The 20001-nt window shown below is 41.1% G+C and overlaps 1 protein-coding gene across 1 annotated transcript in view; it reads right to left on the reverse strand.

Moving 5' to 3' along the window:
• Nucleotides 1–4455: 4455 nt before the first annotated feature.
• The window catches only part of LOC147692186 (putative transcription factor ovo-like protein 3), a 44209-nt gene continuing 28663 nt past the window's right edge, over nucleotides 4456–20001 (reverse strand). Inside the window, exon 4 of the mRNA XM_086939506.1 lies at nucleotides 4456–4757. Within this exon, the coding sequence (XP_086795632.1) occupies nucleotides 4456–4757 (302 nt within the window). The remainder of the gene's footprint in view (nucleotides 4758–20001) is intronic.

Here is a 20001-nt window from a genome sequence, read left to right on the forward strand (position 1 = left end):
CTCTTTCACTTTTTAAACAAGTGATGGTGTAGATAGTTTTGAGTCTTGTTGATGTTTTTGTTTTGTCCTTTTTATGGGTAAATTGCAAGTCCTGTGGAAAAAAAGTATGCCTGTATGTTTTACTGTAAATGCATTACATTTCATGACCAAAACATTGTTAATGTCTATGTTTTTACCATTATTAGTTTCTTTGTTTTACAGGTTACTCTTTTGGTGGTTCAGGACTTTTTACATTTTATATTGTTGAGTTGGATTACTGTCTTCTGGGGGTTGGCCTGTAAGAAAAAGTTGACATAAACAGAGATATCCAAAATTAATTGTTGTCTAAAGTACAGACCTTTTTAAAAAAGTGTTGCTTTCTTTTTTTCAAACTGATAGTTGCTGGTGATCTTTTTGGGTACTTTAGAGAATTTGTTTGTTTAGTTTGGGTGGAAAAATTAGGTTTTGTAAACATTTTATCTCCCAAGACCTTTCACTTTTGAACAAGTGCTGGTGTAGATGGGTTTGAGTCTTGATGATATTTTTGTTTTGTCCTTTATAATGGGTACACTGCAAGTCCTGTATAAAAAGTATAATGTCTGTATGTTTTAATTTGAATACATTACATTTCATGACCAACAACTTTACAAGCACCTTCCCTGAGGCAAGCACCCGGTAGAGTAGGAATAGTAATTTTGTCCCCCACCAGTGACCAGCACCTTCTCTGAGGCAAGCACCCGGTGGAGTTGGAACAGTAAATTTGCCACCCGCCACTGAGCATCACCTTCCCTAAGGTAAGCAACCGGCGGAGTTGGAATAGTAATTTTGCCCCCCCCCCACTACTGACCAGCACCTTCTCAGAGGTAAAGGTTGCCTTTTTTTTAAAGGTTTTTTTTTTAGTAAATAAAAAATGCATTTCAAAATTACAGTGGTTTGCCTCCAGGTAATGTAGTTCAATTGTAAGGCTGTTGGTTTATGACCAAAATCTGTGAATTTGTTAGAAAATTGAAATTAATATTAGGTTTGGAAATTGTTGGTGTTCTTATTAAGTGTGTTTTATGTTAAGGTTTCACTTACTTGAGCCAATAGGTGGCAGTTCTGTATAGGAAACTGTTATGTTTCTCCTCGTACCTCAGCAGCGTGTGGTCACCAGGGAAGTCAGTGTACCACTGAGCACAAAATGGTGGTTGACTGAACTTATACGTTTGTTTGAAAATTTAAAAAATATATGTTTTGGAATGTATTTTGTCGCGTTTCAATTTTTTATTTATTATGTATTGTGAAAAAAGAGGGTACTTTTTATTGCTTTTTAGAACAAAAGCCATTTTGTGTAGATCATGGCTGTACTGGCAGAGTGAAAATAGAGGAAGGACGCCAGCTAGGTTGTAGTTGGAATGCAAATGCTGCTTTTCTTATTGTCATTAGAGTGTTTTTACATCTGAAATTTTACCTCTTTTTAGGAGCACTTACCATTGTTAAATGTTTTGCAATTTTGACGTTTCCGTTCTGTAATTTCTTTTAATCCCGCCATTTTTGGAGGTTATAAAAACAATATTTCATAAGTTTCTGTAACATGTGTTGTAATAGCATGTATTGTAATGGAATGCGTGGTAATGGTATGCGTTGTAATGGCATTTTTAATGTACCTCTATGGAGATGTGTTGTAATGGTATGTAGTGGAGAAGTGTGGCTCACCGGTTAGAGGAGGCAGTCCCTGATGCAGAGGTCAGACCCGGGACCAGGGTTCAATCCCCGACGCGGCAGGGCCTTGAGCTCAAAATGTCCACGGACTCGATAATTCTCGCCTCGGTGCCTACTCGAATCGTGGGTTTCACACTCTGCAACTCTGGGCAATAGCTTGCTTAATCTCCACTATGGCCCCACCGCGATGGGATGCCTGGTCTTCACCTTGGGGATGCCCAGTAGGGGTAATCTCGCAGGGAAAGGCCAGGACAGGTTCCCAAAGCAAGCGCCTTGAGACCTTACGGTGAAAGGCGCTATATAAGAACGTATGATTTACGATTTATTTATTTATGTGTTGTAAACAAATGTGTTGTAATGGTAGGTGTGCTGTAAAGTCCACATTGTAAAAGCATGTGTTGTAATGTCATATATCCAAAGCAAAATGGTGTCTACTTACTCAACCTAAACCACCTTTTACCATACTATTAGATTTTCCTTTATTTCACTTAGATTTTTGCATTAGAAGGGTTTTCTTTTATCTGAGTCTGAAATCTATTTACGTTACCAGATGATTTCTGTTCCCTTCTATGGGACCTGCACATCCATTCCTTAAATCTTTTCTTGCTGTGAAAGATGGCAGTTATGCACATGCTCTCTATCGGTTATCCCTCCACCTGACAGTTGGGGAGATAAGTGCAGACAAAATAGGGCAATGGTTCATAGCTCTCTGGTAAAGAAAATCTAGTTCCCCTCAGCGGTCTTCCAGATGCGGACCAGGCTAAAGTAAGGCTCAGTTGAGTTTCCCCTTGTATTGTAACCAGAGTCCAGGCACCTCTGTCCTGATATTGAATCATAGCAAATTTTCTATCCTCAAGAGTTTTTTGGTAGGTTAAGGGAATTCCTACAAGACTGTGCGGAGAGAGCTACCCATGGCCCATACAGGGGAAACAAGGCCTCTCAAATGCAAATGTTGAGGTTAGATGTCCATTGATGTTCTTTCCCCTTTCAGCACAGATCCATCCCCTATTCGGTCTTCTACACGTCAGAGATAACAAATTATACAGCAACCCATATATCATTTGTACTGAAATCAACAGAAAACAACTTGTTTACTCTGAAAATATTCTATGACAAAGTCAACATTTACGATTGTCTTGAGACAGCCTCTTTTATTAATGAAAGGTTAAATGTAAGTGAAAAATTGCTCTCTGAGCCTAACACATATCGTTGTGTATACAAAACAACTGCTCATATGAATTTCATTTTAGTTTATATCATTTTCTTCATGGGTGAGTACAGTCAAACTTTGTACACATATATGTAGGGGGTACTTCTAAAGAGATAACCTGAATAAAAGAGTGAGAGCTCAGGTACATTTATAGGATGTTTATAGTGAAGTAAAGAGAAGATGGGTTCTCAGGTCTGTGCAAAATTTAAATTATGCCAGTGCAATTTGGGTAATTTCAAAAATTTCGCTTTACTCTAGTTAGAAACAACAAGTAATTATGCACCATACTCAGTATAGATTTACTGAAAACTCATAGTAAAAATGTATAGTGACAGCACAGGAACAATGCAACGTGAGCAGTGTGCTTTTGTTTAAATGTGTCCCGGGTCAAAAATTGATACAATGGCTCATTTCATGCTAAAATATCGCATGAAATGACACATTTGCATTTCACATAATTTCACATAATTTTGGAATATTTTCGATAATTTTTACTCATAAGCAAAGGTGATGTTGTTCCATAAAGAGATATCTTGATTTTTTTTCCTGAATTGCAAGAAGGTGGGCATTTTTCTGATGTTGAAGTGGACGTTCTTCCCTATCTTGGATGCATAGATATAGAAAGGCTTGCTTTCTGGTCCATTCTTGCCTTCATTCCCTATTTTCACTCTGGTGATGTCTTTGTTCCTATTGTGACATGGTTTGCCCCAGATGGCTTGTTTCTCGGTCAGGCATGCCTTAGACTCATGTGATGACGGATCAAGTGATTTCAATTTACTATTAAAATCTCATAATAACATTAACTTCTTAAATATGCTTATCATTAATACACGGAACAACAGGTTTAATTTTGAGCATTTATAAAAGGTTAAGCTTATATGCACTTTGATGGATGTAGGCATAATTTTGTTTAATTTGTTTAACAGATCTGTATAAAGCGGGAAAAAACAGCTTTGGCTGATAAGTGCACAGCTTTTGTTTGAGGGCAAAGCAAGCTTTTCTCTACCACTTCAAGAAGTCGAAAATTTAACAAAAGGCAGCTAAAAATATATCAGCAGGAACTACCATGGTCACACATATCCCCCATGCATTCCTAGGGGAGGGCAGGCCAATCTCACCACACACACTCAGAGTGCGCAAGCACTTTACACTGTGCCACAGTGCTAAAGTGCGCAGAGGCCTAAAATCACTACCACCATGTCAGAGGTTAAAGGCAAAAAGTCTAGGGGTGAACCTGCCGAAAATGCCCACGTCCAACACAATCTAACCAGTGTAATTTGACAGAATGATTCCTTAAAAATGTACGTAGATTACATTGGAGAATTTCACGTTGATCATGCCATACTGCGAATTAATAAACAATAACCTACTATCCTGTTGATACAGCCCAGGAAAATTGTTATTTTTACCAAAACCTGTATTTTTAAAAATCCTTTAAAATGTTAATGCTCCAATTCAGCCCAGTGCATGTATCAATTGTTTGCATCATTTTTATGAATAGTGACACTTTTATAAAAAGTGAGTAAAATAGAAATTGTCCTGGGAGAAGAAGAATCATGCATGTATCATGCGTAATAGCCACTTGGGTACAGAAGTATTCGAAGTTTATTGTGAAGCGTGGCTGCCACTTGCTTCCTAAAATATTTGCGCAGCATTGGGTTATTTGGGTGGAGCTCCCGCACATGCAGGTAATAATCATCACCATTGCTGGAGGTGAAGCCACACTCTTCGCAGACGAATATCTTTGATCGCCGTTCCCGGTAGGCGTAGGCCTGCTGAATGCTGTGGATTTTCTTCAGGTGGGACTCCAAGGAACAGCGTTGAGTAAAAGCCTTCTCGCAGATGTGGCATTTATATGGCCGAATCCCTGCAAAACAGAGGAACAGTAACATTAAATGATGGACTGCTAAATTGATGAGTTGCACTTTATTTTTATCATCTACCAAGAGACGGTTAAGTGAAAACCTTCATTCTTTATAGAATTGTGAAATTATTTTGCAGGAGCTAAGTATGATAAATTGCATTATAGCAAGATATATATGAGGTGGAACACACCACATAAATAGCCTTCACTCAATGGTGCTGCAAAATTGTTTCCCATTCCAAAGTATTTAGCCAATCCGGCCACTCAATTTTTTTTGGTACATTGCTGCATTAATCCATCATAGGTAAAATTCTTGTTGCACGCTGACCTATGTGAGCTGTGGCAGCAACTAACAATCAATAAAACCTTCTAGCAGTTTGAGATTCCACTGCAAATATCTCCTTCTCACAGAGAGACTCTATCATTTATTTCAGTTTCTGAAACTCGTAACTCCTTGGAATGACATTACAACAGTTGATAAAACTCTGTTGTGATGTCGTAGAGGCCTTCCATGTCATGCTGCTGGGGCTCCATGAGCGCCAGCCAGCGCAGCTCTGTTTGTCTGAAAGCAAAAAGGGGGAAAGAAGGCAGAGAAGGTAGTGGGTTTTGGTTATGTTAATATTTATTTCTAAAGCGCGCGTACACCCGTATGTTTCGTGGCGCTGTCTGTAAGGAACACAGAGCACAGTCTCTAAGCGAAAGCTTGCTGGAATAGCCAAGTTTTCAAAGATTTTCTAAATGTTAGAAGATCCTGGCAGTGTCGGATGGGCAATGGCAGGGAGTTCCAAAAAGTGGCTGCCAGATAATGAAAGCAGCTACCTCCTTGCCGCTTCTTCCTGACTAGAGGGACTTTTGCTAGGCCACGATGGGCAGAGCGCAGGTTGCGTGCTGGTGTATAGTTGGTAATCATGTTTCTAATGAACCTGGGTCCACTACCATGCAATGCTTTAAAGGTGATACATCCCGCTTTAAAGGCAATCCTTTGCTCCACTGGCAACCAGTGAAGTTTTTCCAATCCAGTTCTAATCAATAGCCACTTAGGTTGCTTCCAGATAAGTCTGGCCGCCTGGTTCTGGACCATCTGCAGCCTTTTCAGCAAGCCCGCTGGGAGACCCAGATAGAGACTGTTTGAGAAATCCAGGCGGGAGAGTACAAGGGCTAGGGTTACTTGGATGAGTGCTGTGTGTGTTAATAGATGAGCTATCTTTTTAATTTTCCTAAGTTGGAAAAAACTGGAAGATACAACAGCTCCGACCTGTCCTTTAAGTGATAGATCAGTGTTAAGCGTGATCCCTAAACTTTTAACCGAGTGGGTCTTGATCGGCGGAGATCCCATGTCTGGTGGCCAAAAATGTTGTCCCCAGCTTAGTTCGCTTTTCCCGGGCAGAATCAATTCTGTTTTGCCCGGGTTGAGTTTAAGATGATTAGCATTCATCCATCTCTGTATATGTGTCATTGTTGCCTGGAATTCAGCCCCAGAGTCAGTAGTGCTTAACGGGATAATTAGCTGAAGATCATCAGCATAATTGAATATAGTAATTTTATGATTCTTCAAAGAGTGTAATAACGGGCGGAGGTCTAGGTTAAATAACAAAGGTGATAGTGATGAGGCCTGTGGTACCCCACAGGTTGATGGAATCCTGGGGGCTGTGAAAGTCCCTAGCTTCACTGATTGTGTGCGATTCGTGATAAAGGAGGCAATCCAGTTCAGGGCGGGGCCTTTGAGGCCGGCCTGTTTGACACGGTTCATCAGTATGTTATAGTCAACCGTGTCGAACGCGGACGACAAGTCAAGAAGCACAAGGGCTTGATGGATGGCCTTGTCTGCATTTGATCTTAAGATATCCTGAACTGCCAGGATCACAGTCTCTGTGGAGTGAGATGGCCGAAAGCCAGCCTGATTAGGCTCCAAGTACACAGAGTTTTCAATGAAATTGGACAGACATCTAGATACATGGGCTTCAAGGAGTTTGGACGGAAAAGGGAGGAAGGAAATGGGCCTATAATTGGATAGGTCCAGGGGGTCAGCTCCAGTTCTTTTCACTAATGGGATTACCGTGGCATTCTTATAGTTGCCGGGGACCTTGCCTTGTAAAAGGGATTCATTAAGCAATGACAGGATGCCAGATGGTATGGTCAGGCAGATCTCTTTGAAAATATGAGGTGGGCATATATCGTTGGGTGAACCAGATTTGACACGGGAAAGAAGTTCTGTGAATGTTTGTGTCAATGAGGGGGAGAGTGTCAATGTGAGTGGATTCTGGAAGATATCAACTATAGGGTCCAAGTCAGACAGGGTTTGAATACTCTTTTTTTTTTATAGTGACAATTTTATCTGTGAAGAAATTATTTAAAGAGTTGCACAATTCCTGCATGGGGGCCAAAGAGGGGGCTGTTCTTTCACTATTGCATAAATCATTTACTATATTAAAGATGTCTTTAGATTTATTTTGAGAGTTTAGTATTTTAGTTGAAAAGTAGTCTGTTTTGCTTTTCAAAAAGATCTTTTGATAATTTCTACGAGCCGAAATAAATTCCTCCTTGTCTTGTACCAGGTATTTTGCTCGCCATTTTCTTTCTTTCTGGCGTACCTCAAGTTTTAGATTCTTCAAATTTGAGGAAAACCATTTGTGAGCGTCCATGCTACGGGTGCGAGAATATTTCACTAGGGGCACATGGTTTTCTGTGGCTTTTAGGAGCCATTGTGATATCCTCTCTTCCATAGATCTACATCCCTACAGGTTACCGGCAGAGTGGATGCCAAAGTATCAAGGAAGGCTGGGGTGTCGACAGCTTTCCATTTCCTAATTTCTCCACCAGCCTGGGATGGTGGTTTAATATGACCATTAATAGTGATTATGAACTGTATTAAAAAGTGGTCGGACCAAGTACAAGGTGTGATAGAGGGGGAAGACAGTGAAAGATTGTGAAACCAAACTTGGTCAAGGCTATGACCTTTTACATGCATGGGAGATTGTATGTGCTGGGTCAGGTTGATGTTTAGTAACAGGTCTTGTGGTTCCATTGCCTTGGCGTCGCCTGCTGTGTTATCAAACCAGTAGTTTAGATCGCCTATTAGAAGCATTTTCGGGAAATTCGTCACAAGTGAAACTATCTGTTCTGCCATAGATAGAGGGAAAGTGCTCATAGTATTAGGGGGACGGTAGAGCAGGGCAAATACTAGTGCACCGCTATCCGAAACGATTTTAATAACTAAGTTCTCAGTGTCAGTTAAAATCAGTGAGGGGAGCCTCATAAACTTATGGTCTTTATGAATAATGGCTGCTACCCCCCCCCCTCATTTTACCAAAGGGGCGGTTTGCTGCTATGATGTAATATTCAGAGGGAAGAGCTGCAAGAATGTCTGGGAGTGAATCTTGAGTGAGCCAGGTTTCTGTAACCATAAGTATATCAGGTTTTTCCATGGTAAGTAATAAAAATATGTCAATTTGGTATTTAAACAGAGAGCGAGTATTATGGTAAATACAGCGGAGTCTTAGTTGAGGCCTGTTTAGAGAGTGAGTAGTAGTGGACGGGATGTTACTGTGTCCACTGGTGTGGTGGGAAGGTATAGCTTTAGAAATGTCATATGTAGTGGTGCGCCTTAATACATGAGGGGCCAATGTGGGGCAAAGGTGGGTAGGGGAACGTAGAGAAAGAAGTCTGTCAGCTGTATATGTCCTTTTTTGGCCAGAGTCCGTGGCCCCTGGTCCGGGTTGGGCACAGACGGGCTTGCCTTTGGCGTGCCCGCTGTGCGCGTCCGCTGCGCATACATAACATATTATCTTTATAGGTATATGGCTGATAACCACTAGAGCGCCACAATGGCCGTCTCCGTGGCTCAACCAGGAAGTGAGTGAGTGCCTCTCTCCACACAATCAGCACGGAATTGCTGCGGTGGACCGGGGAGTGCAAACAGGTAAGTGCAAGCCCAAAGAATGCCATAGAATTATTAAAAAGAAACAATTAGCAGTTTTAAAAATTACATGTAGGTAATATCGGGTTCGTGGAGCTAGCGCGAGGAGATGTGCTTTGTAATCCTCGAGCGAGTCAGCCCGACTGAGCCTTTAGTACCCTGTGACTGGTAACCACTAGAGCGCCACCCTGCCAGAATGGCCGCTCTCCGTGGTCAACCAGGAAGTGAGTGAGTTTCTCCCTCCACACAATCAGCACGGAATTGCTGCGGTGGACCAGGGAGAGCAAACAGGTAAGTTCAAGCCCAGAGAATGCCAAAGGATTATTAAAAAGAAACAATTAGCAGTTTTAAAAATTACACGTAGGTAATATCGGGTTCGTGGAGCTAGCGCGAGGAGATGTGCTCTGTAAGGATAGCAGGTAAGATATTTATTTTTCACATTTGTGTCAGGGAGGAGTGGGCATGCTATGTATAGCTCCCCCATTGTACTCTGCCCCTGCGCAGTAGATGAAGGCAAGGGAAAGATGATTTTGGGGCAATGCATGACATAATATTATACATGGCTACGGATTGAATTACGGGGATGTTTATTACTTTGGGGTTCTGAGTGACATCAAAGACAACTCAAGCTGTACTGTGGTCTATTTGACGTCAGTCAGAACCACTCGGGCAAAAATATCCCTGTAATTCACTGTTACCCATCTATAATTCTATGTGTAATTCACAGGTAATGGGATTATTTCCTACCAAGCATGACTCAGTCTTGCGCACCACCTCTGTGCTTTATTTCGGCTTTGAACCTTGTTAATGCTGCAGACAGTTTCAAATAAAAGAATATTCCCTTGTCTCATGTTATTTACATGTGTACATAGCAAACACTGTTGTGACTCCTAATGCTGAATCAGTCCATTGTTAGGTGAACCTAGAACATCTCCCAAAGAACCTAGAAATAGATTATTCTGGGTCTTCCATGTACAGGAGGATGTCCTCAGCATAGAGTGATGTTCTCTCATCCCAGTAATCTACCCATTTGAGTCCCCTAACAAGGAGGTACCTCCTCATCCAACATGTCAGTGATCCTAGAAACATGGCCCACCTAAGATCACAGACACCTGACAAGACTCTACTCACGTTAACTCTAGCTACTGGTACAATGTACAGAAACCTATTCCATTATATAAATGCTGAACTCAAACTTATTTTATCTAAATTCAGAAATATAAATGACCAATCAAAGAATTAAATGCTTTAGCACCATTTAAGGATACAACCACTACCTATAATAAATTCACACACTTTAGTAGTTATGGCACAGATACATTGTGCTAGTCGCAATTCTATTGGTATATGAAATGGTCATTTACTCTCCTTTGGTCCAACCGCTAAAGACCCCCATAAGACACTTTTAGAAAAGTAGTAAGTTAGAGCAAAGCACCCCAACATTTTATCTTATTCCTTTATAAATAGTCAGACACAGTCTATTATATTCATTTCCTCATAAGGAATATTTACAAGAAAACACTTTTGGATCACTGCTTCAAAGATCATCAAAATAATTGCCACTTTAATCTTCCAATGTAGAAAAAAATCTTTATTAGTTAATTTGCATTTCATCTTTTCCCAGATAACAAGCCAGCCCAGCCAATGGGTTTCATCCTATTATGGAACTTCTTCAGGACTGCAAAAATACATATGCACCATAATCCAAATTTGGTAATTGCTGCTTTGTCCCTGCTACATTTGAAAAGGTCATCTGCTTATTTTTCCTGATTATTACTAATGCCTGACATGATGTGTTAGGCTTGCACACAACTGTGCTATTGTTACATAAGATTCGTTTTTCTGGATAGTATTTAGACTTTATCTCTCTAAATATATATGTGCTTAATATTATTTAGTTGTTTTTTCATTGTAATTATTCTGCATATGTATTTGTGCAGCCCTGATGAAGTCCCGTAAAGGGATGAAATGCATCGGTTCGGCTGGCTTGTCAGTTGTCAAAAGAAGAAATGCAAATTAACGTGATTTTCTACATTTGAAGATTGATTCGGAAATTAGTACCACTGTAAATAGTCACACATTATAGCGTAGATACTCATCCAGCTTTGTTTCAATAAATGTGGTGGAGATGTTTTAAAAACAATTTGATATGTAGTCCATTTGGACCAAGGGCTTTTCCACCATGGAGGTATATCATTGGTCCCAATACCTCCTCCACTATAGGCTCCTATTCAAGCTATTCTCTATAAAGCAAAACAATATACAGTTCATCAATAGAGGCTGCTACACCTGTTACATCTGCAGTCAGCCTTGTAGCATAAAAGAAAAACAAGTGTCAAACGCCTATGCAATTTATTCACTTGGGGTGTATACCATCCCAGTGTATTCTTCTTTACTGTTAATCCAGCTATCCCATGTTTCTAAGCCATACCAAGAGCGTTCCTGCTTTATTTCTTAATTTAGATAAACAGCAATGCATAACCAAATACCTTACCTTTGCTTTTTTCTCAACTGGCAAGCTGGAACCACATGCAAAGTCAAGATCACCAGATTGTCCTAACAGAATCGCCTGTAGATTTTTGCTTGTCAATTTTTTAATAGCTAGCCAGCATCCTACCAAAGCATTCTGTATAATGACTCTAACCTCTGCCTTACTGGATGCCTGTAGTATAGCCTTGTGATTGCCTATAACACTAGAAATCGTCTGACCTCTGATTACAGTTTTATGCACTTCCTATAAAATGATATCAAAATCCACTGACAGAATGTTTACTGCAAACAATTTACCATTGTGTCATGTAATTTATCAACCGAATTCTTGTCTCTCAGCATCCAAGCTCTGTTTCTTTGGCTGTTTGAATGTTCCATTAATGCCATCAGCTGCTGGTTGATGGACTTCAATTGTGATATATTTGATTTTATTGGTGAGATGTGCTGTTTGTTGCCTTCACTTTACTTTTCAACCCTCCCACTGTCTTTGACTTGTCTAAGATCCGCTCAATTGCAAACGTATACATCTTGTTTTCTTCTACACCTTTGTATTGCTGTGCTGCCGCAATGACAGTTGTGCACAGATACCTGTCCACTGGCCTACCCAAGAACACCCAGACCAAGTTGACTTTGCAAAGGCTCCACGAAGAAAGCAAATCTATACTGGCGAATTTGTTGAGACAATTTTGTGCTCTTGTCTTCACCCAAGTTCCATTTGCAACCTTACGAACAACTTGAAAATTCAGTGCAATTCTGTGTTTGCATATTGATAAGCATAGTTCATTAAGCCTTGGGAAATTTTCTGTTACACCAGCATAATCTTGCGTAACTGCAGGAATTTCGTGTTACACTTGTTACATAAAATTCCAGAAATTACTCATTTGTTTTACTGTCAAATGCATCCTGCACTAAAATAGCCAAATGTCAGTTTGCACTTTGCGTAAATATGTTTAATTTCATTTAAAAAATAATTTCAAGTAATTACACAAAATCAAATTACGTGAATTGATTACACCGCTAATATTGTTTTGGCTTCAGTCAGAAAGGCCACTTGTTTTGGTAGAAAAGTTAAATCAGGGAGCTGCATTTTTCTGTTTCTATTGGGATCTTCTTGAGTGTTGCCATTCACACACCAGTGCGTGTCGGAAGCTATGGCCAAATTATTCACTTAGGACTGGCTGCTCAAAAAGGTTCCCTTATTAGGTGTACATCTTTTTTTATATATCTTCCTCCAATACAAGGAGAGAAAAGAGAAGGTCACACACGCAAGGGAGCACTGCGGCAGGGAGAGATTTAGCCATGGCACAGCCTACAAAAATACTTTTTTCACGCTATGTCTAGCTGGCCCAACAGCCACTAAACACAACTTTGGTCTGTCAGTGCGCTTCCCACAGCTCAGTTGTAGTCCCCGGGCTCTCGCCCCTAGTATTACACTCACCATCTGGAAACCTCACAAAGGAGAGGTCTACCAACACATCCACATCTCCAGCGATGAAGCTGAGAGTGATATGGTTGGGACGCCAGTGGCAGCTGGTACGGATCGGAGGTGGGTGTGTGGGGCGTTCGAGAGAGGGGGGTAAGAAAACAAAATGTACCTCCTCGTCGCTCTCGCCACTGTCGTCTCCAGAACAGGAACAGATCACGCAGGCTCCCCTCAGCTAATCACAATGCTGCAATGCAGCATTGTGGTTGGTGTGAGCACCATGGTTTGGTGCTCAGGATGGACTGGGGCCTGGCCATAATCTCCACCCAGGATCTAATGCAGCTTGAATGGGGAACATGCAAAGTGCGCATTAATGTTTGGCCAGCCTGAGAGGGCCAGCCAGACATTCATTCGTACTTTAGGGTGTGCAAACCATTCCTCCCCTCCCTAGCTTTATCAGCAGAGCAGCCATGCCTCACCTGCAAAGCTGCCAGAACAAGGAAAAATAAAATGATAATAACTTAGTTATGATCATTTTAGTTTTCCTTTACATACACTGCTTAAAAGCAGTGGGGAGATGCTCTTCCACCTTAGCAGAGGAGCCACCACTGTGCAAAGCATGACCCACACCTCAGCATCCCTCTGCTACAGGCCTCTAGATGACAATCTGATTGGCAGGGGCAGAGGTCCACATCATAACTAACTCTCAAGGTTGAGAGGCTCTGGCCGCACAATCGGGACCAAAAGCATTGCAAGTAGTTCAACAAGAAGGTGTTTTAGGCGAGGGCATGATGTACCACCATTATCCATTGGTGAAGTCTGGAACCAGGTAAATGCAGCAATAGCTTCACAGCATTGGAATTCTAAACTAGGATTCGTGTAAATTTGCCTAACTTTTTTAAACATTCCCTGAAAATTTCAGGAAATTACACTTATGTATTGAAATGTAGTTTGCGAGCATCTCTATTAAAATATTGTACTTGAGCATGCAACTTGTGTAAAAAAAAAAAATCTTCTGATATACCAGCAGGAAACTGGTTCAACAGAATATGTGCCTTTGTGTGACATTTTCTGTCCAAACACGTCTCCTGCTGATATCTCGCGAGACATGTTTTTTGCGCAAGGAATACGCTCTGGTAAAAAAGGAATGTAAAATCACATACTGCGACTGTTGGAGAAATTACAGAGATTTCTCATAACGCAAACATTCTGGAATTTCACAAATTTCAACAGCATATTTAAAATTTAGCTTGGTCTAAGCATCTCCTCTTTCTCAGCTGCCCTATTTTCCCAGGATACTTCAGGTGTAAATGGAGCTATAAACAAGATATAATACCCATCATCTTTAGCTCAGTGTTCAGTGGCTATCTTGAGTCACGGCTCGACCACCGGTGTTCTGTCAGAATATTGTATGAAAAATATAATTTGAAACAAATATCATGCCAAAAATATTGTTATGCCAAACGTATTATGGGACAGAATATAGAAGGTAACTATCTCGCCGTTTTAGACACTTTATATTGTTTTTTTTAATATAGTTCCATATAATATATATTTTTTTATTATTTTATTGTTTTGTAATACTCTGTTTTGTAACTTGTGATTATTTCAATGTTAAGTGTGTGTTCCATTTTTGGTACAGTTAGTTTTTTAGGGAATTATAGTTGAAGAATTGTTTTTAATTTTTGGGATGAATTTTTGGTTTGGGCTGTTGGGTTTGTAGTGGAAAGGGGTGGAACGTTTTTAAAATGTTTATAATTTGCTATTATTTTTAATTTGTTAATTTGATAAAAACTTATGTAAATTAGAGTAAAAATGAATTATTTTGCAGATAATTTTTTATTGTTAATTGTCTAATTAGAATATTGATTATGCATATTATTTGATTGATATTAATAATTTATTGATTGATTTGCAATATGTTATTGTTGATTTTTAATATTGTTAAGTTTGAAAGGGCCCTTTCGTGGGTGCTTTCCCTCGACTTTTTGCTTTTCTCCTTCCCAGTTTTCAGTTTCTTGAATGCGCCTCCTTGGGCCTGCCCCCTGGTTGCGCCATCCATGGAGGTAGCTCATTAATTGTGCCACAGGTTTGCCCCTGGCCGGGCCTGTGTGCATGGGTTACTGTTACTTGGCTTGGCATTTAAAAAGCTATATACCAACGTTCTGCATGTCTCTTGCTATATCGGAGACAAGTGGAAGTGATCGTGGTTGAGACAAGGACCGTCCTGACGTACACCATGAGTACACTGAGCGGAGAAGTGTGCGCATAAAGATCAGAAGCCAACTGAGGTGCCGGGACATGAGAAGTGTGGGGAGTGTGAGGGAAGCTTGCAGATTCTGAAAAAACCTGGGCTTACAACCAGGGGACATGTGCTCGCTTGTGCTACAGAGTGGGGGGGTGTCCGAGGGGTGTTGGGGGAACCTGAGCTGGGAGCTGAGGCAGTCTTTGGTCTCCAAATCAGGAGGACCGCAGTGCCTGACATCGCGGTGTCTGTCCCAGGTCGTTGGCTTCCTCTCCCTGGACCCACGCCAGAAGGTGCTTTGTTATGGAGAACACCTTGACAAGGCCCGAGGGGTTTTGTGTGCCATGTGGACACCTACAGCTGAGTGTCAGGGGCTACAGCAGGTCACTTCTCCTCTTGAGTGATAAACATTTCTCCAGACTTGGAAGCGCGCCAGCTTCCTGGGTTGCAACCTTTTGACTTTGGGGGGAATCGGGATCCTGCACTCTTGCAGATGTCCTCGGACACCTCGAGGTCTAATCGGGATGGATGAATCCACTTTGAATGTGCTCCAAAGAGCTCAGAATGCGGCAGCACGAATGCTCACTGGTACTGCCAAAAGATCCTCAGCCAAGCCTGCACTTAAGGCCTTGCATTGGCTTCCAATCCGAGCTCGCATAAAATTCAAATCCCTCTGCATTGTGTTTAAAGCTTTGCAAGGATCGGGCCCTCCAATTCTTAGGGACCTGGTTCGCCCTTATAAACCAACGCGAGCCCTTCGCTCGGATGATGGTCACTTTGTGGTGATACCCAGAGCAAAAAAGGTGAGGTCCGGCGGCCGCCGGTTCTCCATTAACGCAGGCCAAATATGGAATGCTCTACCGCTGGCCCTGCGGAAAGAACCTAACCTAGCGAGATTCCGCAAAGCATTGAAGACTCACCTTTTCCTCCTGTAGGCTTTCTCTAAAGTTACATTTGGTGGTGGTCCTGTGTTTCGTTTTAGCGCTGGGATGCTCGAGGGCAGCCATGCTCTTTATAAATTTCTTTTCATTTCATTTATAAATTTCTTTTCATGAAACTAGCAACTGCTTCTTTCCATGTTGGGTGGTTCCAGCTATCTAGTCAACGGTGCGCCAGCCAGGGCATCGTGTATCGCTGGCTTGTGGAGTTGAAGGACTGAGGGGCTGTGTCACAAGGCGTAGTCAAAGACCTATGATTGTTTGAGCTTTCTGTTAATGGGAAAGTCTGACAATTGCATATAACTGTAAAGTATATGTACAATGTAGGTTTTGCTATGATTTCAATAGAGAAGACTGACAATTGCGTACAACTGTAGAGTGCATATACAATGGGTATCACTTTTTGATTTAATTTAATGTGTGTAATACTAAGACAAGTGTTTTGTACATGTTTTATACATACGGTGTAGAGTCTATTTGTGGTGTATGCAGTGTGTTACAAGGGTGGCATTGTGCCAATACTTTACACTTAAGCCCTGTGGATAAGCCTGACTGCTTGATGCCAAGCTACCAGAGGGTGAGCACAGATTTTCGAGCAAGTGTATAGTGCTCATCCTATTTGAAATGGTGGATTCTGACTGGCTTCGATGCATCCCAGCCAGTCCAAAACTGCTGGGTCTAACAGTTGATGTGTATTATTTTCAAGTATTGTTTTAATTTGCTTTGGTTGGTGTTGGATTTTTGGGATAGTAGGTTAGGAAGTGTTTTATAAATGTTATATTTTGTAATGTTTTTAGTTGGTAAATTGTTTTAATTTTCTCAGTTCTTGATTGTTAATTTATTGATTTCAACTTGTATTTAATTTTCATATTTTGATGTTAAAAATACATATTTTTCCTCTATTTAAATATATTTTATGTTAATATTTTTAAGTAAGAGAAGTGTGGCTCACTGGTTAGTGGAGGCATACCCTGAAGCAGAGGTCAGACCTGGGAACAGGGTTCAATTCGCGACGCGGCAGGGTCTTGAGCCCAATTGTCCACAGACTCGATAATTCTCGCTTCGGTGCCCACTCTAATCACGGGTTCACACTCTGCAACTCTGGGCATTAGCTTGCGTAATCTCCACAACGACCCCCGCGGAGGGATGCCTGGCTTTCACCTTGGGGATGCCCAGTCCGGTTATCTTACAGGGAAAAGCCAGGACGGGTTCCCAAGGCAAGCGCCGAGATGCCCTAGGGTAAGTCGAGCGCTATATAAGAACACACATACATACATACATACATACATAAGTAGATAGCTTTTTAATTCAGAGACGAAAGTTAATGTAAGTTTTGCAGTCTCCAACACTTTCTCTAACATTGCTAATGTTGGAAATGGAATAGTTAATTTGACCCATCCAAAGTTGAACACTTTCCCTACTGTTGCTCAGGTTGAAGTGGAAATAGTACATCAGACCCCTACAGAGTCAAACACTTTCATGAGTGTTGCTTATGTTAGAGTCGGAATAGTAAATTTGAAATCTCTCCCAATCCACCACTTTCCTTTCTGCTGCTCAGGTTGTAGGGTGTATAGTAAATTTTACCCCTCGAAAGTTCAACCCTTTCCATACTGTTATTTACTTTGCAGTGGGAATTGTCAACCTGACCCCACAAAACCCAGCACTTTTCATACTGTTACTTACTTTGAAAAGGAAGTAGTAAGTTTTGACACCTGCAAGATTACAGTTTCAAAGATTTATTTGTCTTGAATTTTTCTAAGATTTATTTTTTGTATTTTCATTTGAAAAGGTATTCAATTTAATCATTTTTACTTATGTATTTTTTTAAGTAATAATATTTGTTTAATTCTAATTGTTATTGTCTAACAAATTCTTCATATTTGAGATATATATATATATATATATATATATATATATATATATATATATATATATATATATATATATATATATATATATATATATGTATATATATATATATATATATTCTTTTAATTCTTATTTAATGGTAGTATGTTTATGGTATTAATGTTTATTTCATCATTTGTTTGTTTTTTACATTTGCTTAAAAGTATATATTTTTATTACAGTTGTCTATGTTACACAATTTAATGTAATTTAATGTAATTATTTATTTTTGTTATATTATATTTAATGTGTTTGTAATGTAATATTTCTTCAGACTATGTATTTTAAAGTTAATACACTGTTAATTAAAGGAATTCGAAATGCTCACCTATTTTGTGACAATTTTTATGTATTTTATCTTTTATATACACAGTATGGAAAGATGATATTTTTGTACTTCATTATTTTTGTCACCAATATTTTGTCAGAGAGCCCTGGGGTGTCATCTCGAATTATTATATTACTTATAATCACTTCCCTGAGGTAGATGGGCTTAAGGGTTTACAGTCAACTTTTATACTTGTCCTATCCCTATGAGAAAAAAGGGTTGCAAGACAGAGGCAGGCATGGCTAAACCACGTGTGCCGCTATCATGCAGCCCCAACAATGAATGCGTCTTTACAACACATTCTTTTACCATGCGCGCCTTTACCAAGCAATTCCGTGGTAAAGGCGTGACTGGTAAAGGGATGTGTGGTAAATATCACACCACAACTGCCCGCCCTGAGCCATAAAAACTACCCTGCTCCGCTGAGCCCTAAACACTACTCCGCCGCCTAACCCTAAACTCTTCCCCGACCCAGAGCCCTAAACACTACCCCAACCCGAGCCCTAAACACTTCCACAACCCACTTCCTGAGCCCTAAACACTACCCTGACCCCCAAAGCCATGCAAACTACCCCAACCCCCCTGAGCCCTAAAAACTACCCCACCCCACAAAACCTCGACCCAGCCCAACTTACCTCACTGTGTTCTCTTCCGAGCCTTCCTGTTTCTACGCCCGCCCATCCCAGTATCTAGACAACGCACTGCCTTAACCATGCATATGCCATGGTGCCTATGCCAAACGCCGCCAGCGAGTGTAGAGAGCAGTTTGCCCATCAAAATAGCATGTTCGCGCTGAATATTGCCGAAGAACCCTGAAGTAGTTGACCGTGCACCAGAGACTCCGGAGCTACGATGCCGGTCGCACCGAATTAAGTTGGCTCCGGCAGGAATCCGCTCTCAAACCTCGGACCTTCCGATAGATTTCCTATTACTTGCATAAAAGACACATCCTAACATCGAATTCCGGCATGCGTGAGGCCCTTCTTTCCACTGCAACGAATTTTGAGTGACATTCACCTGTCATTCCCAGTTTTGGCTCCATCCAGTCCACGTCCTGAGGAGAACCCTTACTAACGCTGAGGTTCGAAACGCGTTGACCATAAACCCGTGAAAAAGAATAAAGGGTGCAACTCTTTCCTGCCACTTCCACCTTCTACTTTTGTGTCTGCACCAGCCTGTCCCTCCTGCACCCCTCCCCCCCCTCCTCTTTCCCCACCTTCTTTCCTGTGTACGTTGCTCCTTATTCACACCTATCTCTTGTTTCTCCCTTTCCTCCCTGCCGGTGTCCGATTTTGTCTCACTCTTCGTTTCACTAACCACCCACACCTCATCGTTCCTTTCTCCTGGTCCAGAACCTATTGGCCTTGCCAATGCTTTATACATATATCTCCCGACTTAAATAAATCTGATTTCTGAGATGTAGCGTGGTAGTATGATGGCCAACACTTGCACTCCCAGTTGCATAACACTAATTCTCTTTAATGTTTGATGGCCATTGCGGAATGCCCAATGCCTGGTTTTGGCACTGAACCCCCGTATCAAGGCATGGGCTTTTTCTGCACCCTACTCGACACTGCCCAAGGGCAGGGTTCTCTATCTCTTCTCTCATCTCAAGGGATCATTTGCTGTCATGTTCACATTAATAAGCTGTGCCAGTGACGCTCACCGATAGCATGACCACACATCTGTATATTATTGGGCACCATTGCAGGCTATGTGTCTGCTGTCTTTTACAGAGGCAGCCGGGCTTCTGGGGAGAGCGGAATGCTTGCGGCATGCCATTGCAGCAGACACACCTGTAGGGCTGGAGTAGAATCAGTCACACACTGTCCTCTCCCACGTTGAAACGTTGAATGCAAAATTGCAAGAGATCCTAGAACCCGTTAGAGCCCACAAACGATGACGTAGGCACATTTCCATGCACGTGGCTTCAGTAAAGCCAAATCAGAATGTGGTCTGCATTATAAATGTTTCAAAAGTCATCCCAGAACACCAAACG

This window comes from Lissotriton vulgaris, chromosome 9 (assembly GCF_964263255.1).
Source record: "Lissotriton vulgaris chromosome 9, aLisVul1.2, whole genome shotgun sequence".
NCBI lineage: Eukaryota > Metazoa > Chordata > Amphibia > Caudata > Salamandridae > Lissotriton > Lissotriton vulgaris.